Genomic DNA, 22,939 nt, shown 5'->3' on the forward strand with positions numbered 1-22,939 from the left:
ATAAGTATGCAGAACAAGGCATAAGCACACCGTCCTCACGGGACTTTCCGTTTCCCTGTGCGGGGGGGATTTCGGCAGGAGCTGTGAGCGCAGCCTCAAAAGTCTGGACCAGGAGTCTCCTCCCAAGAAGAAGAAGCTGCAGTCCAACTACAGCTCCACCACCCATCTGCTCGCCGGCAAGAAATGTACCCCCTCCCTGCAGACCAAGTCCAACGACACGGAGACCACTGTATTCTACATTCCGGGAGTGGACGTCAAGGTCGGCTCCCCGTAGCGTCCAAAGGGGCTTCTACTCGGTGCTCCGCTTTTGCTTTTAAAACACTCAATGTTCCGCGTTGGTCTCCTTTTTTTTTTCAGCTGCACTACAACTCCAAGGTGCTGAAGACCGAGTCGCCCAACGCCTCGCGAGGGTCCTCCCTCCCCCGCACGCTCTCCAAAGAGTCGAAGCTGTATGGTATGAAAGATAGCGGCCCTCCCAATGCGGTCGAAAGCAAGACTAACTCGCTCCTACCTCCCCCACCCCCACCTATTCCATCAGGTACTGAGCATCCCCTCGTCTGTCCTTGCATGCCCGTAATCAACCGACACTAGAGCGCCACAATATTGGGATTTTTAATTATTTTTTTTGCATCTAGCCGAGTACCCGGCCCAATCAAACGCATGCGATTTCCTCTTTAGTCTCGAGGCATGAATCCAGAGGCTACCTCTTGATCAAACCGGGCTTATTGATGCGGGGAAAACGCCCTCAGAACGTTTAACAAACGGTTCCAGTTCAATTCGAGTTTGAGAACCAAAGTGTCCAGGCTTCAGGGGATTTTCAAGCTCCCGTGTGTCCTCGCAGCCAAAGGTAAAGGCAGTGGCGGGGTGAAGACGGCCAAGCTGTACGCCTGGGTGGCCCTCCAGACTCTGCCGGAGGAAATGGTCATCAGCCCCTGCCTGCTGGACTTCCTGGAGAAAGCGCTGGAGACGATTCCCATCACTCCCGTGGAGCGGGGATACTCAGGTCCGTCGGTCTGGAAACCCGCTCTCCTCCGTCCTCCTTGCCGGTTCAGGCAGGCGCTGGTTTTGCTCACCGCGTCCCTCTGTGCATCTCCCCTCAGCAGCGGTGGCGTCCCAGGAGGAGGACATGGGTCAGTTTGACGCGGTGGAGCAGCTGGAGGAATCCACCACCTCGCTGGTGTCCTCTTCCACGTCGGCCTACTCCTCCTTCCCCGTGGATGTGGTCGTCTACGTCAGAGTCCAGGTGCTGACAATCGGGACTCTTATCCAAACAGTTTTTCACTGGAGTCTTTATTGCCTTTCTTTATCTTTTACAGACATTTGCAACATTAGATAATAGCAGCAACCAACATAACTGTCTCGTATTTCCTTGCAAGAGCTATTTTAGTTGCCTTTAGTACGTTTCCCAGGAAATACAGAGAAATACAGTTCAAACTCAACAGTTAATGATCCACTTCCTTCAACTGGCATATGCGCCTGGTTTGTTATGTAGAAAAGTGATACTTTGCGTCCTATTTATATGTAATTTCTTCAAACCGTGTGAAATACGTCTCGGTGTTTGCAGCCTTCTCAGATCCGCTTCAGCTGCCTGCCCATGTCCCGGGTGGAGTGCATGCTCAAGCTGCCCTCCTTAGACCTGGTCTTCTCCTCCAACCGGGGAGAGCTGGAGACACCGACAGGAGCCCACCCCGCCGAGGGATCCCCCCACCCGTCCTCCACCCCCCCAGGGCAACATATTCCCAAAGCGCCTCCCAGCAAAAGTACGTGCAGCACGTCAGGCGGAATAATGAGGCAGATACGTGTGTGTGTGTGTGTGAGAGAAGAACAGAACTCGTGTTTGAAGTCTTGCGGATGCATTAGCTGTCACTCCGTGCGATGTCTGGGTCCTGTGTGATTTAACGTTGCTCACATCGTGTTCTCATCCATTTATTATTTTGCCCCGCAGTAGGTCTTTTTGCAACATTTGCCATTTCCCCCCGCCCTTGTCTTTTTTTCATGTAGCGCATCTCTGTACATTCCATAGTTTGTCTTTAGTGCAGGCATATAGTTGTACAGTTTGTTCTTAAGGTAAAATGAAACATTAACCTATGGATTAACCTTTCAGCAGACAATAACCTTTGGCTATTACCTCGCCTTGTCGTCTCCATCGCGTTGCTAGGTGACCCGTGTCTCCGAAGCGTGGAAATCCAAAATGTTTTTGTGGCATTTAATAACTTTGATGCTGACTGTTTTTGGCGTCATTGCTGATAATGATACATTGTGAACATTAAATCCCAGGTTCATGGTCTAAATCATACTGGAAAAGCCTGGTAATGCAAAAAAAAGGGCATTTGGTCTTCTGACCGAACTTACTTGCTTCTTACTATCCATTTAATTCTCATAAAATATTTTGACCTATATGATGTTTTCCAGATTTCAACCCTGAGTTCAGGCATTAAAAATAATAACAACCATGCCTCTCACCTCTCCCCCTCCCTCCTTGCAGCGTCCCCCTTGTTGGGGAGCCCTCTGGGCAGGAGCCGCCACAGCAGCAGCCAGTCCGACCTGACGGGGCCCCCCAGTAACTCCTCGGGCCTCAGCTTCACCGCCTGCATGTCTGACTTCTCCCTCTACGTCTTCCACCCCTACGGCGCCGGGAAGCAGAAATCTGCCGTCACGGGCCTGCCGCCGGGCCAAGGGCCGTTGGGTATGGAAAGGGGTGAAAAGGGGGGGGGGGGGGGGGAAGCCGTGTGTCTTGAGTATTCCAATGTGCGGTTTAAAACAGGGCTGCGGTTTATTTCCCGCGGCGTAACCGCGACTTCACACCAACGTGGGTGATTTGCCCTGACTGTCGCCCCCCCCCCCCACCCCCCCCTCTCTCCTTAAGGTACAGTAGACGAGGAGCCTTCTTCAGTAACGGGAAGGAAAGACTCTCTGAGCATCAACCTGGAGTTTGTGAAGGTCAGCTTGTCCCGGATTCGGCGCACTGGAGGCCCCACCTTCATCGAAAGCTTCATTCCTGCCAAAGGTGGCAAGATGGACACGACCCTTATCAACATCTCAGGTACATCCGCAGCCCAGAGGAAGACGTTTCTCGTCCCTCTTTTAAATTGTCTGCTGACAAAAGGGGGGCAGTGCTTGAAGGACAGCTGAATGTCCATGAAACAGTTTAACCGTTTAGAAAGTGTGACCTGTGCACAAACGATGACACGTTCCCCCCCCCCCCCCCCGCAGCTGTGTGCGACATCGGCTCGGCTTCCTTCAAGTACGACATGAGGCGGCTGAGCGAGATCCTGGCCTTCCCGAGGGCCTGGTACCGCCGCAGCATCGCCAGGCGCCTCTTCCTGGGAGACCAGACCATCAACCTGCCGGGTGAGTGTCTTTGGGTCGGGTCGCCGAGTGCTGCATAAGTACGGAAACCGCCGTGCAGAGGCATGTAAGAAAAGAAAAAAAGAAACTACTTTGGAGTCATTGTGTTGCTACAGCTGCTTACTTTTAACATGGCCTTCAATTAAGGACAAGGGCTCACAGATATGGAGGGGGGGGGGTTAACGTCAGCCTTCGTCTCCGTACCGATCTCCTGTACATTTCTAACGTCGCGTCACCCGGCCTCAGCCTCCGGCCCCGCCACCCCGGACTCGGCGGAGAACGTCGCCCAGCACCTGTCCCCCGAGTCCAGCCGCAAAGCCTACTGGAGGACGTGGGACGGCGGCAGCACGGCTCAGCACATCCCCCAATCGCCCAACGTCTTCTCGGAGCACTGCACCGGGAGCAACATGTCCCCGGGCGGCGCGGGCCACCTCAAGTCCCCCGCGCCGGGACGCACCAGGAGCGTGTCGGACTCCTCCGCTCCGAGGAGAGGTGACGGCACCGCCGCCGTTTTCACATGGAAATCGAGCGGGCGCATGCACTTTGAAAGTAAAAGACTGTCGTCATTTTTCCCTTTATTTATTTATTTTTTTTCTTTCCAGACTCCGTGACGAAGACGTCCACCCCCTCCTTCAGTAAGAACGGGAAGGCGGCGGGTCCGCAGGGGGCGCCGTGGGAGACGCTGGTGGTGTTCGCCATCAACTTGAAGCAGCTCACCGTCCAAATGAACATGAGCAACGTCATGGGAAACAACACGTGAGTGGTCCCCTGTCGCCGCCCCTTCCAGTGTCCCCCCTCCCCCCCCGCATCCTGTTAAATAATATAAGAAGTGGTTAATTGCTCTTTTTAGCATCTTTCTATGGCATGCCCAATGGATGCCACTCCTTTTCTAACCGTTTATTCATGTTTTGTACCATCTCTGCAAAAATAAAGCCGATGATGCAATGGTCCCAAAATATTTATGTGGTATTTATGAGCATATGAGCTCTGTCTCTCCCAAAATTGGCCTCAAACCTAAAAGTAATTCTGGCCAACGTGTGCGTGGCCACGAGAGGCTTGCGAGTGATTAAACGAGCATCATTTAATGTGACTCCTGTTTGACAAAGATGGCCCAAAACCGCCTAGAAAACGCTTCCCTGCTGGGAAATATCTGCTGCTGCTGCTGCTGCTGCTCGTACACCAGACCTGCGTCTCCTTATTGCTCCTTTATCGCCCGCTCAATTCCTCTCTCCGCCCGGCTGTTGCACTTCACCGCTCACAACGATGATTCAGGCCGCAGCCACAACCTGCAGCCTGAACGCTGCACGCCGCCGCTTTACGAGCGCCGAGTCCCTCCGCTCCTTCCTCTCTCTCTCTCTCTCTCTCTCTCTCACACCTGGGTTTTAACTATTCAGGCTGCTTTGTCAGGTGTTTGTTTACCCTACAAAACAAGCGCGTGCTTGGACGTGAGCGTTTGGCCAAAGGGCGCCATTAATCCGACGCGTTGGACTAACGGCGCTTGAGGCTCTGACCCTCATCTCAATTGGCTGATAAAACTGGTCCCGGTTGGTCTTGAAATTTCTTTTTCGGTGTTTAGCTTTTTGCTGCTGAATGGTGAAGCTCACTGTGCAGCCTTCTGAGCCTGAAAGGTGCTGAATAAATAAAGTTCATTCATTCACACCGTCGGGTTCTGCACTCCGGGGGGGGGCCCGCTGCCCTTTTTCCTCTTTTCAGTGTCCGCTCTTGATGCCTGGTCGAACTCTCATTCAGCGGCATCTCAGGAGGGCTCACACTTGTGTTTGTCTTCCCTTCCCTCCCTTCCCCCCCCCCAGCTGGACCACCAGCGGGCTGAAGAGTCAGGGCCGGCTCTCCGTCGGCAGCAACCGCGACCGAGAGATCAGCATGTCCGTCGGCCTCGGTCGCTCCAAGCTGGACTCCAAGGGCGGGGTGGTGGGCGGCAACATCGACGTGAACACCCTGGAGATGGTCTGTGAGTAAACGGGACTTCTGCTGTTTCTCTGCAACTCGTTAGCGGCTCTCGGTTCTGGCGGCGGGCAAAGCGGACGAGGGGCCGGAGGTCAGCGCCGAGTCCTCCCTCCCCACCCGCAGCTGGAAAGTGATGAGATGCAAAACACTTTTTCACTCTAGTTTGTCTACACTTTGTGTAAATCTATACTGTATTTTATATGTTTTATTTGGTGGGTAATTACGGTCAAATAGGATGCATTGATATTTTCCATAAATAGAAGTTATTTAGAAGGGAATTAATCTGGATCACCATTAACGTCACCTCAGTCTGAAACCGTGACATCGCATTTAATGGATTTTCTGGTCCTCAAATCATAGCAGTTCGGCCTAAACAACCTTCCCAAAAATGATTGCGCTTTTTCAACCTAAAGCTGCAGTGCTAACCGATGGCCGTCTTGTCCTCCAGCCCACATCTCCGAGCACCCCAACCAGCAGCCCAGCCACAAGATCCAGATCACCATGGGGTCGACGGAGGCGCGAGTGGACTACATGGGCTCCAGCATCCTGATGGGAGTTTTCAGCAACGCCGACCTGCAGCTCCAAGACGAGTGGAAGGTCAACCTGTGCACCGTCGACACCAGCCTGTCGGAGAAAAGGTGGGAGGCGATGTCCTCGTTGAAATGTGGCAACGCTTGATAGCTCAGAAGGTTTTTATTGTGCAGTGAGCACATGGAGTTTTTGTTTGTTTTTGTTGTCCTCTACGGGGAATGTTGCTTTGTTGATTTCTCGGGCGAGTTTTATTAAAGCGCAGGGAACCGCGTGACAAGGCCTTGAGGACGCGGGTTTTGGTTCCGTAGACTTTCATCACGGCTTTCTTCGACCTCCTGGAAAGCCGGTGGAACGAAACGATGACACAAATCTGTCATTCCAGATGCCGCGGCGTTTTTATCCACCCTATTACCATATCCTATGCTTTAATGTTTTCCACACTCTGCTTTATTCCTAATTCTCTACCTCCCCGTTTCTGTCCTTCCAGTGAGATCTTTGTCCACGGAGACCTGCAGTGGGACATTTTCCAGGTGATCATTTCACGCTCCACCACGCCGGACCTCATCAAGATCGGCATGAAGCTGCAGGAGTTCTTCACTCAGCAGTTCGACACCAGCAAGCGGGCCCTCTCCACCTGGGGCCCCGGGCCCTACCTGCCCCCCAAGACCCCCGTCATCAACGCTGAGAAGGGCTCCGCAGAGCTGTGTAAGCTGTGTTAATGCCTGGACAATGCAGGCTGTTGCTGGCTATACGACGCCCACATTTTATTTACCTATTTCGCCACATGTTTGGTCTTCGCCTCCGCCCCGCAGACATGGACGCGGCGCATCACCGCCACTGGCCCGGCGTGCTGAAGGTCATCGCCGGCTGCCACATCTCCCTCTTCCAGATGCCCCTGCCCGAGGACGCCGTGCAGCTGGGCGGCTCCATGAGCCTCCACGGCAACCACATGACGCTGGCGTGCTTCCACGGGCCCAACTTCCGCTCCAAGTCGTGGGCTCTGTTCCACCTGGAAGAGCCCAACATCGCCTTCTGGACGGAGGCGCAGAAGATCTGGGAGGACGGTGAGAAGCCCGGGCCGCGATGATTGCGTGACGCTTGGCGCCGATACCTCCCTGACTGCCCACTCGTGTGCCTTTTTCCTCGCCCAGGCTCCAAAGACGATTCCACCTACATTGTTCAGACACTGGACTTCCATCTCGGCCACAACACCATGGTGACCAAACCCTGCGGCGCGCTCGAAAGTCCCATGGCCACCATAACCAAAATAACCCGGCGGCGCCACGAAAACCCGCCGCATGGCGTCGCCACGGTCAAAGAGTGGTTCAACTACGTCACTGCCATGAGGAGTGAAGGTAACCTTTTTTTCTTTTCTTTTCTTTTTTTTAAGTAACCCATTTATTTAGTATCCTGATGTCATCACACATGATGCACGATTCCGCTCTGAGTGCCTCAACTCCAATTACAGGTCTTTATCTTTCCAGAGTTTGTTATATATATATATATATTCTTATAATGAATGTGTCAAACGTTTCTCAACTCTGGACAGCTCTGACAAAAAGAAGACGGACACAGCATTTTCGAAAAATTAAGAAGTTCAGAAGGGCTCCTTCTTCTTCTTCTTCTTCTTCTTCTTTCAGCTGTTGTCCTAAATGTAAAATGGGTGCAGGTACGCTGCGGAGCTCTGACGCGTATAATCTCTCCTCTCAGAGCTGAACCTGCTGCGGAACGTGGAAGCCAACAACCAGGAGAGCGGAGCGGCCGCCAAGAGCGCCAGCCTGCTCAGCAGCTTCCGCAGCTCCTCCAGCTACAACCACGAGACGGAGACCATCTTCGCTCTGCCCAGGATGCAGCTGGACTTCAAGTCCATCCACCTGCAAGACCCCGACGAACCCTCTCTAACAGGTGGGGCCGTATGTAAAAAAAAAAATATATATATATATATATATATATATATATAATAGTTAAATTAAACAAACCACCGGGTCGGATCGTTACCATTGAAACAACCACAACAATGGATGACATCTGCGTTGTGATGGAGCACGACTCGCTCGCTGAGAGCGCTTGTTTTTCCTTTTCTTTGTTCCAGACTCGGACAGCAAACCCAAGGTGGAGTGCAGCGTGGTGACGGAGTTCACGGACCACATCTGCGTCACCATGGACGCCGAGCTCATCATGTTCCTCCACGACCTGGTGTCCGCCTACCTGAAGGAGAAGGAGAAAGGTCTCTTGACACCTCGACGTCATTCAGAAAATAAACAACGCGTCGCCGTAACGATGTAGTAGTTTACGAACCAGACCACAAAAACATGCCTGCCATGAACCTCGTTTGTGGACTTTGAAGCTGTGGGACACATTTCAGCAGCAGCATGGGGGGGCCTGACAGGGGGGGGGGGAGTGTTATTTCCACACACAGCAGGCGGGTCACAGTCCTCAATGCAGGCAGCATGTTAAGCAGATTCTCATTGTGGCCGAGGAACAAATTGGCCCCATTTTCATGGCGCTGGAGACCTTGGAGACGAGTAGAACGGCGTCGGTGCGAATGTTGATTCCGGAGGAGGCGTTTCCCGCCGAGCTCGATCCGTCGTGGTTAATAGGCGCGGGGCAGGCTCCTGCTGCGGGGGTGTCCAGGGACGCCCACCAGCGTGTATTGTGATCTTCGTTGTGAAAGCACAATGCTTCGTTAATGCTCGATAATTGTGTCCTCAGCCCTCTTCGCTCCGCGGATATTCGCGGCGCGGCCCGGCCAGAAGAGCCCGACGGCGCTGCACGACGAGAGCGGCGAGGACAAGGACGAGGGCATCAACTACACCACGGTGGACTGGAGGGAGTTCATGTGCAACACCTGGCACCTGGAGCCCACCCTCAGGTCCGAAGGGAGAGCCACACTTTGTGGGATAAACAAGCAACGCACAACATAAAGGATACACCGCATGTTACTTCAGCCTGTTTTCATCTCATTTGTGAAATTTCCTCCAAGCTTTTAAATAGCGAGTAAAGGAACCTTTATTGTGTTTATTCTCATTTTAAAATTGTATTTCAATGTTGCATAGTTCAATGAGTTGCTCTTCTTGTGCTAGACTTTAGCTTTAATTGGTTTTATAACAGAACAACTTGGTTTGGCGTCAAGTCCTCGGCGTCCACTGCACGAGAACCTGTCACTGAACGCTTGTCCCGTCCTCAGGCTCATCTCCTGGACGGGGCGCAAGATCGACCCGGTGGGCGTGGACTACATCCTGCAAAAGCTGGGCTTCCACCACGCCCGCACCACCATTCCCAAGTGGCTGCAGAGGGGCGTGATGGACCCGCTGGACAAGGTGCTGTCGGTGCTCATCAAGAAGCTCGGCACCGCCCTGCAGGACGAGAAGGACAAGAGGGGCCGGGACAAAGAGGACCACTGAGGACCACCGCTGTGATCAAAAACTGTGCACGCACCCCCCCCCTCCCCCCACACACACACACACACACACACACACAAACACACAGGTCACCGCCACTGGACCACGACGGGCCACTACTGTGCGACACACTGGTCAAACGTCTCCGTCTCCGCCCGCTCCAGCTGTGAGTCTCCGCCCAGGTGTTCGCGGCGCTGCACGCCACTAGCGGCTGTGATTGAAGCGTTTTTTGCACGGATGTCGTTTTCTGTATATTTTGAGCAAATTAGCAATTGTTAGAATTATTTGACTGCTTTTAATGGTTATGAAAAATGATTAAAAAAAAACCCCAGATCACCTGCCTCTTTTACCTGCTGTACGTGACCGTACTGAACTCGCTTGAAATTTTACTTTAAGGCTTATCAATATTTCATGAGAAATGATTTCTTATACCATTGCCTTTTCTTTGTTTCCCATGGAACACATGGTAGATATGCTTTATGTATTTTATAGTGTAGATTTAAGATATTTAAGAACAGTTCAGTGACAGTGTTCTTGATTTTATCTTGTATTTTGTGAACAAATAAATCCTGGGAGATTACTGCACATCATCCACTCCGTTACGAGGATGACATGAACTTGTAATTATAATTTCAAACCAAGATCACTATTTATGCTTATGTGAAATGCAAAGTCTATAACATGTATTAGCTTGGTGTGTCAAGTATATTTTTGTTCATTTTTAAAAAAAAATAAGAAATCCAAACTAGAATCACTGTATATAATTGCATTTCTTAAATATGTTGATTTCCTAACTTAATAAAAATATTGCCATTCAATTTTAAATGACTGTCGGGTCTATTTTGTTCCTTTGCTATTAAAGCTACTGCTTGTGAATTTTCCCAATGTGGGACTAATAAAGGAACATCTTATCTAAATCTATTTATCAAATAACACCATCGAGAAATCCTTCACAAAATATTTCAAAGGTCACCTTTTAACCGGCTTCGGTTTCCCTCTTTACGTCTCTTTTTGTCGCCTTTAAATCAGAAGTGTGTCCCGCTGCTCGCGCGACGCATCACTTCCTGCGGCGAAGCCTCTCAGACAGCTGATGAGAAATTTCCTCTGTAATGAACCGCTGTATTTTTTTTTCTTCTTTTTTTTTCCCCCTCGCTGTCTCATGTAGTTTGCTTCAATTTTATTTTCCTTTAGGCGGTAATTTGTTTCGGTTTCTGGGGGTTTGAAGGTCAATTAATTAGTGTTTAACTCCTACAAGATTCAGTCATTTATAACTGCTGCCACTTTCCTCCCCTGTTTGTCACAGATTTTCTTTTTCAGTTCCACGGTTTTTCTTTTTTTTGGGTGGGGGGGATTTTTGATTGATCGCGTTGGCGGGTGATGGATAGGGGGAGGGGGGGGGGGAAGGTGGCTCTCCTCCCTGATGTCTGCTGGGAGATTAACGCGGTGTGAGGAAAAGCAGACAGTCCCCTCCTGGACAGGACGTTCTTTATTTCTTCTATTTTTTTTTAAAAATGTCTTTTTCTTCTGCCTGCTGGAGCCTTCCTTTGAAGTGAAGTTGTTTCTACTTTGCATTCACCCCCCCCCCCCCCCCCCCCCCTCCCCTCGCGCTGTGTTATTCCTTCATGGCTCCACAGAGCTGCTCAGTGCGGACGTTAACTCGGAGGCTGGTGACCAGCAGATGGAGTCCAAAGCAAGTCGTCCCGCCACGTTAGCTCCTCCTCTGACCCCCCCCCCCCACCTGTCTACCGTCCCGCCGCACAGATAGAACACAAAAGGTCACGAAGGGCCCGGCAGGTGAACAGCTTCGGTTTCCCCACCTCCGCCCTGGTGACAGCTGACACGAGGCGCACGGCTTCACGGGCCGTGTTCATTAATCCCGACGTGGGAGGAGTTCAAACTGGAAGCCGGGATGGAGAAGGAATGTTTTAACTTTCCCACCTGAAGGGTTTGTAAGCTTTGAAGTGAACACCAGACAGGTTCTGCTGGAGCTTTTCTGACAGTCTTCTCTGTGTTTTCGGTTTTTTTCCGGCCGACGGTGTGTCGTTAAGAACATTGAAATAAGTTGTTCACCTGATAAAAAGCCTTTAGTTACTATGTTATGCGGCTACCCTTCACAAAAGCTGCTCAATGAAATGAAATTCCGATTACTTTTACGCTTTGTATTGAACGGAGATGAAATCTCGATTAGAAGGTGAAAGATTTAGAAAAAAACGAATGCAGCATTGTCAAAGAAAAACTATTTATTATTCATTCAAAACATCGTTGTGAGTGATTTCCTTAGTCACGGTTGTCTATTTAATCTATACATAATGACATTTTTCAGCTATGTTCATTCTAGGATTCTCCCACGCAGGAACCAATGTTTTCTACTCAAAACCTGTGATTTATTCCACTTTTTTCCCCCACTTTCATTCCAGTAAATTGCCTTTTAGGCAGGATTCTCTCATATCTTTCTCAAATTACCCCCGTGCTTTGGGACTCCTCATTAGCCTAATGATGGATAAGAAGAGCAAAGGCATGACATCGCAAAGAGGGTTTGAAACCTCTTCAAAGCTGTCTTCTAGGCCTTTGCCCCCCCCCCCTCAGAACAATGTGCCCATCTGGGGACAATGAAGACTCAAAACTGCTTCAAGCCGCGCCGCCGTCTTCATGCAAATGAGAACAGATTGAGATGCGGGCTGTTTTGCTCTTTGATTGAATTTCTAATTGCTTCTTCCACTTCATCAGCTTTACCTTGATTTAATAATCCGGTGTGACCGCATGGCGCAAGCCGCCACGGCGTGCCTCCCCTCCCCCCTCCCCCACACTCCGACCCCCCCGGAGGCTCCTCCCTGACCGCCGTTGTTGTCTGAAGCCACCTCGCCGTTGGCCACCGCTCTCCTGCAGAACATGGCGGATTCAGTCCGCTTCCCTCGCCTACCACGTCTCGTGGAGACAAAGCCCCGTGAGTCATTTCTCTGAGACAAAAGTTGACCAGACCAAGTCTGCTTTGTATGAAAGTTTCTTCTCTTCCTTGTTGTTTTGAACCTCTTAACACATGACATGGATTCCGCTGTCAAAAAATCTAAATTAAGTGACGACGGAGGGTTAATATTTAGTGGCTAAAGAGCAAGGTGTGTCCCTCAGGAGCTGGTGGAGACCAAAAGTGGAGCTAATAGTGAATGTTGGCCAAATGCTCCCAAGTGGCAAAATAAACTAAAGGGATGCAGGTGTTTTTTACAAAAACTGCTTCATTCAGCCATCTGTCCTCGACCACGTCAATGTGGGGAATTCTCCGTGGACCGACCCATCTAGTTCAGACAAACCACATCGTCCTTCAGAAACAACAATACGTCAACACACACACAACGACAATTATCTTTGCATTATGTGCCAATTTAGCCTGCTGAGGTGACCAGGTGCAGTGTATTATTTCACTTGCATCAGCAATAAAACAAAGAGGAAAACACAATCACTTCAGATCTTCGCACATCGTATTCAGGTCGAACCTCCCACGAGCCTCGTTGCTTTTGTTTCGATTAATTGTGTTGCTTTAGTTAAACATGAACCACTGTCTCACAACTCGATCAGTGACGCGCGGGTTCTTCAAATGAACGTAAGCGTGTGAGGGGTTTCATCTTAGGCCTACATGCATTAAATACCTGATGGGTCACTGAAGACACGCTTCAGGTTCCTCTTTTGGTTTCCTTTTCCATGGTTGTTTCAAAGACCTCCGTCAGCAGAATCCATATTAACATCGGCTCTTTCACCGAGGATCCGTTTGAGAACTAACATGATGGCAACAGGTCAAAAAAATTCCTCTTAGATCTTTGTTTACCGGAGAACACGGCGACCCCTCCTGAACCGAGGAGAACTGAGTGGAAGCCGCCCGTCTTACCTCTTTTAGACCTAATACTGCAGCGTTTGAGATTTGATCATGAAATTTTAATTGACTCACTTAACCTCTGAGGCGGTTTACCTGGCTCAGTACCGAGCTGTCTCGGGTCCCATCTTCCCTAATAGACCTTGGTCCGCGGGAGACGATTCATCTCCCGGAGGCACGCAGAGCTCTCCGAAAAAGTCCCGCAGAGCTCTGTTCCGGTTCTCCTCCGTTTGTTCCTCCACAGCGCAGGCTCCCACGTGAAAATAAAGCCCCTGCTTCACGACTACGACACACAGAGCGTCGTCCCACACCTGTCTTCGTGAAATAATGGAGTGCAACACTTTGGAATGAGCCGAAGTCTCTTGTGTCCACTGTGAGGTTTGGCTGGTGAGACCTGGTGAAAACACAGTATAAAACCTGATGAAAGACGAGATGAGAGAATGCAAGGATTAAAAAGGCCGTGCAGTGAACCTTCGGGGGACCCTGCCCCCCCCCCACCCTCCAGCCTCATTGTCTGCAACGTGATGAGTTTTCACGAGGCCACGAGAAAAAGAGAAGCTGAAGCAAATTACAGCGATGCACTTAATGCCAAGAAAATAATTCTGCCAAAGGCTCAAAGGCCGTGGTAAGATACGAAAGGATTAAAACTAAAGTTCCACCTGAATTCCTTTACAGATCTGGTTATACAGAAAGTGAAAGGTTGGAGAAATGCAAAGGCTTCTGCTCAGCTCAGTTCCCCTTGAACAAAACTTTATTCACAAGCAAGAACAACACACTGTGAGCGCCGCAAAGAAGGGTCAGAAATATTAGCGAAAGGTAAGAAGAGACTAACCCAGCCACTGGATGAGCGCGAGGTTTACTCTGGAATGAAAATCACAATTGCAGAAAAAGTGAGCATTTGAAAAATATGTAATAGCAGGGAGAGAAAAGTCACTTTGAAGCCGCCGCACAAGGTTTTCAAAGCCTCGGACGAGTTAAAGATGCAGGAGAGAGAGAGATGGAGCGCTGCGATCGCAGGCCCAGAGACGGGCTGAAGAACATCTGATTGATGGTGGGACCGTTTGGAGCTCTTTTTTCTTTGAAACCCGGAGCTGATACCAGATGCTAGAACATCACTCAGAACATCATCTGTCCAGATACACGGAACCCTGAAAGAGTTATTTGTGTTGAAAGAGGTTTCGGCTGCTGAAATGTTGCCACCAATCTCAAACTAGGTAACAATTCAAACAGATCTAGAGTATTACAAGGGTGTAAGATGATATGTCTCCTGTGACTGGTCAGTTAAGTTACTATGGTAACCATAGAGGGAATACGGATCTTAAGGAGTTCTTCTTTGCTTTGACTGTCAAAATGAATAACAAAGCAAAGAGCTATATATGTATTACCACTATTACAAAACTTGATTTATGGCATTAAGGGCTATACGAGCAGTATGAACGTTGTCTACAACAGACAGTGGGTTAATAAGCGAACATAAACAGACACGCTATTCAATCAATCCCTTACGTTTGGCTCCACAAATGGATGTTTCTCCTCCCTTCTTTCACACCGAGGCTTTTTGTGCTCTTTGTGGCTTTGCTCTGCCTCTTGAAAGTGTTTCTGCGACTAAAACCCGATGCTGCGTGGCTGAATTCCACAGGGAGTGCCATATTTCCCCGACAATAAATTGGGTCTCAGTTTAGCCTGAAATCCATAACCGCGTCCACACGCCACCTCATCAGATTCTTGCAGAGTAATATCGAGTGGACGCCTGTCACCGAAGTTCGATGCGAGGAGCTTATGTAGCCAACAATCACACCTTCTCCAATCCTCTAATGACACCTTTTCATGCGCTCTGATGTCAGCGCTGTTGCTCTAATAGCAGGCCCACACTGGAGCGGTCCATCATTGTTACCCCTCCCAGATGCACACGGGGCTCCAACCCTGATCATTTAAAAAAAAAAAGAAAAAACGGGGCGGGCAGAAGTCTGTCACAGATTTTCCGAGTCGCAATCACACAAAGAAAAACCACCTCTCAGGTGCTGGGTGCACTTGAGCGTTGGAGAGTGTCTATTTATAACGTCTGCTGCTCCTGACAGAGGGGTGGTTATTGGAAGGTAGAAACCCGGCAGTACCACTAACAGCGAGTCTGGCACTTGAAGGGGGGGGAGGGGGGGGGGGGTGTTCTGGGAGTGAGACAGAATCCACTCCACCCTCAAGCCCCAAATCATCTCTGACCCATCCCCCCCCCCCCCCTTCAGGGAAACGAGCAAGAGCCCCTCAGACCTCCATGGAGGTTAATTGGTGCCCGTGGAGGCTGGTCATGCTCGGGGTGGGGGGTTTTTGTCTCGTTTTCCAATGTCTAAATTCCTTGTGTGTCTTGACACATTATGCCAATAAATTGTTCCTGATTCCTGATTCCCGAAAACCCCCTAAATACCCACGCGTGGCTTCTGCGGACTCGAAACGCCACGAGGAGCCCGGGGCCGCTGAACGGGTTAATGTCCCGCGCTGCGGCCACGCGTCTGACGCAGGAATGATTGATAGGACGGGCAGCAGGTGGAGAGACGCACGCGGACCGAGGAGCAGCGGAGAGAAGAAGCAACGACTGCCCCCCCTCCCCCCCTCCCTCCCTCCCTCCCTTCCTTCCGTCACTTGTTCGCCCCGCTCTAATTGCAGGATTTTATCAGGCAGCTTTAAAAAAAAAAAACGCCAGAGCTCGCGGGATCGAGGACTCCTCCGCGTGCCTCGGCCCGGGGACGCACGCGAGTAACACCTCGCGCGGCGGCGGCGCGCAGACGACTCGGAGGAGGAAACTCTCGGCGAAGTCAAGCGGGGGCTCGTTTGCGGGAAATGAGTGTGACCGGGAAGCAGCAACCCGAGCTGATCGAGCGACCCGCCAGCCTCTCGGTTCCAACTTCGGCAAGTAGACCCCCGTATTCGTGAACTCTGGTCCCCGGAGGGGAGGAGGAGGAGGAGGAGGGGGGGGGGGGGGCAGCGGTGTAACTAGCTTAAAAAAAAACCCCAAGTGTTTTAGTGTTTGGTTGCTTATGAATACGTGCTGGCGGTCAGAGAGATTTGGTTTGAAACCCCCCGTTTTTGCGGCTCACATCGCAGCGTCTGCGCATTTCGCCCGGATATTTCACCGCCTGAAGGTGAACCCGTGCTCGTGCGAAAATGCTCAACTTTTCACCGTTAAAACGGCGCCGTCGCTCCTCGCGCCACCGACCGTCCAGCGCGGGAGCGGCTTTGTGCGCGCGCGCCACTAACGCGTTAGAAACGCAATCCGGTGACGGCGCATTGGCCGCTTTAGTTACGAATGTTTCCGTCACGCCGAATTCGCGGGAGGACTGCGCTCGTTTCCCAGAGTGCATTTGTGCTTCTGCGCGATAAGTGTCATTTGGAAGGATGCGCATGAACACGTTAAACGACCCGCGTGTGACGCTCCTCGTGATGCTTTCATCACGCGTGCGTCTTTGGGGGGGGTGGATTTTTCTATCAATTAAGGTTCAATAGGTTACAGCAGGTGTGCTCTACGAACACACAAACACCGACGGAGCTCAACTCCTGTTGACTTTGTGCAATTCAGTTGACGTGAACCGTGAGATATGTTTGATTTTCCACGGAGCCTCGTTCTCCGGTTCGCCGGTAATCAGCAGCCAGTGAATGGCAGACTAATGCACGCCTGGCTGCTGGAGCATTCATTATATCATAACTGGTACCATTATGCTCTTTTGTGACCCAGAGGCGTGTATTGAGCTGAGCTTTCTGTCTCCGGGGCGTCATATTTAATTGGGGCATTGTGGTTAAAGCTCTTTGAACAGGAAAACAAACTAAATTGGCTTTTCTTTTTTATAAACAGCTGTTCACGATTGTCTGAGTGGTGCTGAAACGCTACGGCAATTTACCGCATTGTGTCTTAAAAACTAAATCACAATTTGATCACATGATTTCCAAAAGGTTTTGCGTGATTTTCGTCCATCTGGCCGAACGTGAGGCAGCAGCGTTCTGTTTGGTGTCTGGTGTCCGACGTCCTCCCCCCTGCACACGCGGCCCCCTTTCATCCCATCCGTCCCCAGAGCCCCTCTCGGTGGCCACTTTCCAGTCACGGAGCATTCGCTTTGAGAACCGGATACCTGAGTCTCGAGGGACAGTCTGCGGCTTAATGCTGCCGCGTGGAGTGTTCCCAATTTCCCACATTCCCCCCCCCCCCTCTCCGCTTCCCACTGACTGATGGCTAAAATTACACAGCAAGCAGCAATTTCATGTTCGAAAACAGGTTCACCCACAAACACGGTAGTGCCTCAATCTTGCATATTTCTTATCACCTGCAGTTCAAGGTGTTTGTCGGGATTTGTGCTTAAACGGGAAGGGAACTTGAGCATCGAATCAAATCCAGCAAACGTAAAGCAGCTCTGTCAAAGTCTCGCATTCGGCTTTTTGAGACGCGCCGATAACGCAAACCCAAGGCCGGCGTCGCGTTCCAACAGTCGGGCCGGTTCTTCTGCTCCGAGCACAACGGGCCTGGTTGTGTGTTTGCATTGTCGGGTTGCATTAGTGCTGTGACTGACAGGAAGGGATTGCAGGGTGTTTACCTGCGTCCTCGTGCGAGCGGCTCGTGCTAAAATGGTGCCACTCAGCGATGATCACGAGGTTCGTACCAGAGGTTTTTACTTCTGCTTCCTACTGTGAGTTCAACCCGGCAACGAGCCCTTTGTCAACATCTTGTGCTCATGCGAGTTTGCTTTTAAAATGCAACTCGGACAGGAAGTGTGTCGTCTTGACAACAAGCCGACGGGACAAATGGACACCACCGGTGTTACAGAAAAAATGAGCCATAAGCTTTGAAACTCAAGGAAAGGGCATCTATTGACCTGTTTTGGATCGTTGAACAAATCCTGCAAACATTTTAAACCTGGGTTAACCGCAGAAAGTAATTTAGGCCTATAACCCCCCCACAAAAAATGCTGGCTCATTAACTGGTTTTGATGCTCAATCCTCCAGCATTTAAAACATGTCCAACATGCAATGCGCTTCAGAAGTAACCATGGCAACTTCCAATGAGCAAATGTGCCACACAACGCTGACCCTAAAATGCCGTGCGGTGCGGCATTGTTATCAAGGGATCAAACCCACGTCCCTTTGTAAAGGCAGGGTAAAATAAAGTGACATGCGTGTCACATAGGATTTCCTCCCCCCTTTGGTCACACGCCACACGTCTCTTGGCAGGAGGCGCGGCGGCATAATTACACCCCAGCGGAGTGTGAAAGTCGACGCTTTTGTGTTCGGGAAGTCAATCATATTTTAACCAAATCACTTCTGACGGAGCATGGACATGAATTCCCTTCACAACTTTTCATTTTCCCGCAGCCACTCAGGTAATTGGAAGTGGCACAAGACAATCAGACTGTATTATTGTCTAATATGTAAAGAATTCACTTTCGTTTAAAAAAAAAAAAGGGTCATATTCAGTCTCTTTCAGCTCCTGAACAATATTGAATTCCTGTCCTGAACAGCAGGACCCTCGATTAATTTCATACACTTTCCTTTTGCTTTATTAAACATTTGCGCCAAACATTTGGACCTATAGAAGTATAGTATATACCCATAAGGTGGATGTGTGTAGCTCATTCCCTCACACATGGCTGCACATGAAGTAATGACGGGACGCTGGAGGAGCCCATGGGAGTGTGTAAAGGGCCAAAGGGCAGACTGCAGAGTTACATCATAAATTAGGCTTTGTTAAAGCTTTAAATTAGTCCCCGTGGGCGGTGCAAAGTTACATACATAATACAGTGTCATGCACTGTCATAATCTGTAATTCAGCCCTCTGCAAACACAGGCCATGATTAAAGTCTTAATTCGCTGGCGTTTTAAATTGTTAAAGCGTTGTCATAAATCCTGATGCATCAAAACAAGCCGCGCTGTCACTGCTTGAAACCTTCCTTCAAATGTTTCCCCGGCAAATAAAAGGAAAGTCGTCCGCTGCATTATTAATACCCACAGCGTTTCATTAGCATTCTTATTTAGATTCAAAGCAGGGAATTTATGCATTTTAATGTCCCCATTCATTTCCAAGCGAGATGGAGAGGAATCTACCTGGCCCGGTACCATCGGTCGTGGGTTTCTTATCGCTTGTGATAACTGAGCCTGGGAGAAACAAAAAAAAGAAAAGCACATGGTTTATTTTTTGCCCTTGAAATGGGAATAAACGAACGTGGGAAATATTCACGTTTCTTCAAGAACCAACATTCACCCCAAACAGCCGTAATACAAAAGACGGAAGGCTACAGTTTCAGGACGGTGTGCTCATTTCCTCCGCCTCGTCCCTCGCTTCTCACGCGCACGCCGGACGGATTCGGGGGGGGGGATTGGGGGGGGGGGGGGGGGGGGGGGGGGGATTGGCGGCTGTCGTCGGGGGGCCCCGCCGCGCCGCTGTTTGAGCAGAGACGAGCCTCTTCAAACATGGAGTGCGCGGCCCGAGGAGAGGAAATGCATCGAGTGTCTTTCATTTCCCACAGAGACGAGAGACGGGAGATTGAAGCAGGATGATTCCTGCGAGCTCTGTGCACACGAGTCCCTCCCCGGGACATCGACACACAGCGATAGTGCACGCGCTGGATGGACTGATAGGTGGGGGATGTGATCCACGTGCCAGATGTTTTACCTGCAGAGCGCATTGATGACATTGAAGCATGTGAAGAAAAAAAAAAAGGAGTTTTCAATGAAGCCGGAGTGCAAATGAAGAGAAGGCGGATGCGTCGGGGGCCCCGTGGGAACGAAGGCACACCGAGAGAGCAGATGCTCCAGAAGTGTGTTGAGCGACAAGCCGACTACAGCGATAACTTCAGATTACCATCTGAGAGATACGACTAAAAGGACAGCTTAGTGCCATTTAAGCTGCGTGTGCCCTTGGAGAGGAGAACCCATCTCGTGTTATATTTGTATTATACAGATATGCTTTAAAGATATGACACTAACTTTCTCTTTGACCTTTCTAGCACCTTTCTATGCGTGTGTGTGTGTGTGTTCTAATCCTCTTGTTAAGACAGTTAATAAACATTATAATATTTATTATTATTCCTACCTCATTTCTTAGGCTAATTGAAATTTCATTGATTGTATATATATATATATATATATATATATCAGGAATTGGGAATCGTGTATTGCCATCATATGTCAGACATACATGGAATTTGACCTTGTGGTTGGTGCATGAAGGCAGACAGTACAATAATGGACAACAGACATCGTAGTGCAGGATACGTATATAATAAAATATAGTATATAGTGGAATATATGCTATGTAAGCTAAAGCTATGGGTTAGTTAAGTTGAGAAATACAATTAATTAAAAATACCAAATACACAATAGTAAGTTGATCTAAGCCATTTGACCATTCATAATCCACTAAAAACACCCTCAACAAGTAACTTCCTCTCTTTGCACGTGTTCTTGTAACCCTCCCATTAGTGAGTTGATTCTCTTCAATACGTCCAACGCGACCAATTTTCAGCTCAGGATTAGATTCAGGACTTCGGCCAGCCTTCTTCCCCGAGGGGAACATTTTTGGTTTATGTTTTTTTTTTTTTTTTAAATGTAATTTTTCAAAGCTCCTGATGAGGTTTTTAAATGAAGCTGTGAAAGTCTAATGATGTCATCACCCTAAAAGAGGTCTGAATTGTTATTTTCTATGAAGTATTTAACTGCCTAAGTGGAGCAGCGCTCTCCGTGGTGCTGAAAGGTGGATTCTGGCATGTCAACTAACCGCTCTTATCCCAATATGCGTCTTTATGCCATACAGCCATTCGGTAGATAAAGAGTCAGCCTCTTCCACAAATAACAAATATTCAGTTTATCTACATTTTCTGTCTGCTGCAGGTTTACCCAGCATGCCTGTTCACACGTTAAAAACAGCTCAAGTGCAACTTTAGAAGAATTCCTGCAGGTATCTGAAGATGTTCTGTTCTGCAGTCAGTTTTTCACATTCAATTTGCCTCTTTTCTGTGATTAAAAGGAGCAATACAATTTACCACATGTGGGAATTAGCATTATGGTGAAGCCATATTTGGCCAAATAATGGATTATGTCAGACCAGAGGCAGCTCTTTTTAATATATAACAATGTTTTTTAACCTTTGAACCAAGCAACACACACACACACACACAATTTCGGAAACCTGTGCATGTTGGCAAAATAAATGCAAGCTCGGTTTGCAAAATAGATATGCATGCACTTTTTTTGACCTGTCCCGACCTGTCAAATTAATGAAAAAACGCTTCTTGTCAATCTTTTTCTAATAGTTGGGACGAATAAAGCAAATACTTAATAAATTAATACTTGTGACTTAATGCGCAGTTCTAGCTCTGCTTGCAGTTTTGAGACTAAGTAATGACAAAAGAAAACCCTAAACCCTCAGAAAATAAACCCCTGGCTTGTTTTATTGTAAAGCTGAAAACCCACAGCTGCACCACTGCTGACGCAACACTTTTTGGGTCTTTTGAATTGAAGTTCAGGCTTTTGCTTCTCGTCGTCTTCTCCGGTTTTTTAAATTGAGCGTCTAAGGATCAAGTTATGCCTCCAAATCTCCGCCTTTAAGCTCATCAGCTGATGACAATCTCAATTTAACTCAGAGTTTAAAATGAATTCAATTGATTCGGACTGTTCACACTCATTAACCTCCTCCAGCTTGACATGAATCTGCTTTTATGACACTCGGGGCCCACTGCCAGGGACAGAAAATTGGGAGTGATGTTCTTGCGATGGCCCAGAGACGGTTTCCCACTGATGTAACGGATGAATCATGCCTCAAAGTTAATTTCAATCCACCACCAGGGGTTCCTTAAGTGGAAGCTGAACTGATTCTTTACCGAGGGCTGTGATGCGACTGGCCTGTGTTTGCTGCCGTGGTTTACTGCTCCGCGATTATGACGTTATCCCATTGATCTGGACAGAAGTGTGTGTGTGTGTGTGTGTGTGTGTGTAAGCGTGAGCGCTGGCTGCTGGTCAAATTTGTGTAACTTGTGCCTTTAACTTGACAGTTGAAGGTTTTCCGGGTCCGAAAATTCCACAAAGCGCCGCTGAGCGGAACAAGAAGGAAGGGGTCGAGGAAGCAGGAATCCCCCCCCCCCCCCCAAACCCCCCGAGTCCCTTCCGCTCAGTCAGCGGCCCTCGTTAGTATTCAATACGCCGTTGTTGTAGTGTCCTTTCAAAATAAGAGGGTTAATGAGCGTTAAGTTCAGGCAACTCTGCAAAGAAGTGAAAATGAAGAGTAACTGGTGACTTTTGGTTCTGCAGAAAATCCGTTTTAAACTCTTAAAAAGTAATGAAAAGTTGTCTCTTTATCAACAGTTAATAGTTTGTATACATTTCATACTGAGGGGAGAGGAAATCCAAAGTATAGGTGGTAGGCGGTCGTGTCTGATGAAGTGCTTATCAAATGAATGGTCATCCATCCGGAACTCCAGGACTGGGAGGAAGTGGTGTTGACAGTGAGTGTCAAACACATTTAATGAACATTTAATGCTCCTTGCTGCTCATCTCATCTACAGATTGTAGATCCACGTCGTGAACATTAATTAGACAAAAAAAACCTCCGCCTCCAAAAGCTCATTAGAGATCTAAATAAACAGTTCTACGTTGAGTTATTCATCAGCTAGCAGCAAGTTAATCAGATTATATAACAGATTGAGACATCCAAGTGAACAAACTTTTATTTTTGCAAATGTATGTAATTCATCCTGGTATTAGTTATTTATAAATAATCCTAACAGCAATCATTGGGTATGTTGTTGGTTATTAATTGACAAAGATGAAAGTGAATAACTAATTCAATAATTACTTTAATACA

The 22,939-nt window shown here is 48.9% G+C and overlaps 2 protein-coding genes across 2 annotated transcripts in view; both read left to right on the forward strand.

Moving 5' to 3' along the window:
* Window positions 1-10,063, forward strand: part of kiaa1109 (KIAA1109 ortholog) — a 49,843-nt gene extending 39,780 nt beyond the window's left edge. Inside the window, exons 73-91 of the mRNA XM_062557430.1 lie at window positions 79-259; window positions 358-538; window positions 842-1,003; window positions 1,104-1,243; window positions 1,565-1,760; window positions 2,486-2,686; window positions 2,867-3,043; window positions 3,214-3,351; window positions 3,595-3,840; window positions 3,951-4,104; window positions 5,160-5,317; window positions 5,762-5,951; window positions 6,332-6,549; window positions 6,657-6,908; window positions 6,996-7,199; window positions 7,555-7,749; window positions 7,937-8,071; window positions 8,557-8,716; window positions 9,032-10,063. Of these exons, the coding sequence (XP_062413414.1) occupies window positions 79-259; window positions 358-538; window positions 842-1,003; window positions 1,104-1,243; window positions 1,565-1,760; window positions 2,486-2,686; window positions 2,867-3,043; window positions 3,214-3,351; window positions 3,595-3,840; window positions 3,951-4,104; window positions 5,160-5,317; window positions 5,762-5,951; window positions 6,332-6,549; window positions 6,657-6,908; window positions 6,996-7,199; window positions 7,555-7,749; window positions 7,937-8,071; window positions 8,557-8,716; window positions 9,032-9,248 (3,505 nt within the window). The 3' untranslated portion in view covers window positions 9,249-10,063. The remainder of the gene's footprint in view (window positions 1-78; window positions 260-357; window positions 539-841; window positions 1,004-1,103; window positions 1,244-1,564; window positions 1,761-2,485; window positions 2,687-2,866; window positions 3,044-3,213; window positions 3,352-3,594; window positions 3,841-3,950; window positions 4,105-5,159; window positions 5,318-5,761; window positions 5,952-6,331; window positions 6,550-6,656; window positions 6,909-6,995; window positions 7,200-7,554; window positions 7,750-7,936; window positions 8,072-8,556; window positions 8,717-9,031) is intronic.
* A 5,727-nt stretch (window positions 10,064-15,790) lies between these two features.
* Window positions 15,791-22,939, forward strand: part of sntg2 (syntrophin, gamma 2) — a 38,284-nt gene continuing 31,135 nt past the window's right edge. Inside the window, exon 1 of the mRNA XM_037486311.2 lies at window positions 15,791-16,008. Within this exon, the coding sequence (XP_037342208.2) occupies window positions 15,940-16,008 (69 nt within the window). The 5' untranslated portion in view covers window positions 15,791-15,939. The remainder of the gene's footprint in view (window positions 16,009-22,939) is intronic.

Source organism: Pungitius pungitius, chromosome 14 (assembly GCF_949316345.1).
Source record: "Pungitius pungitius chromosome 14, fPunPun2.1, whole genome shotgun sequence".
Lineage (NCBI taxonomy): Eukaryota > Metazoa > Chordata > Actinopteri > Perciformes > Gasterosteidae > Pungitius > Pungitius pungitius.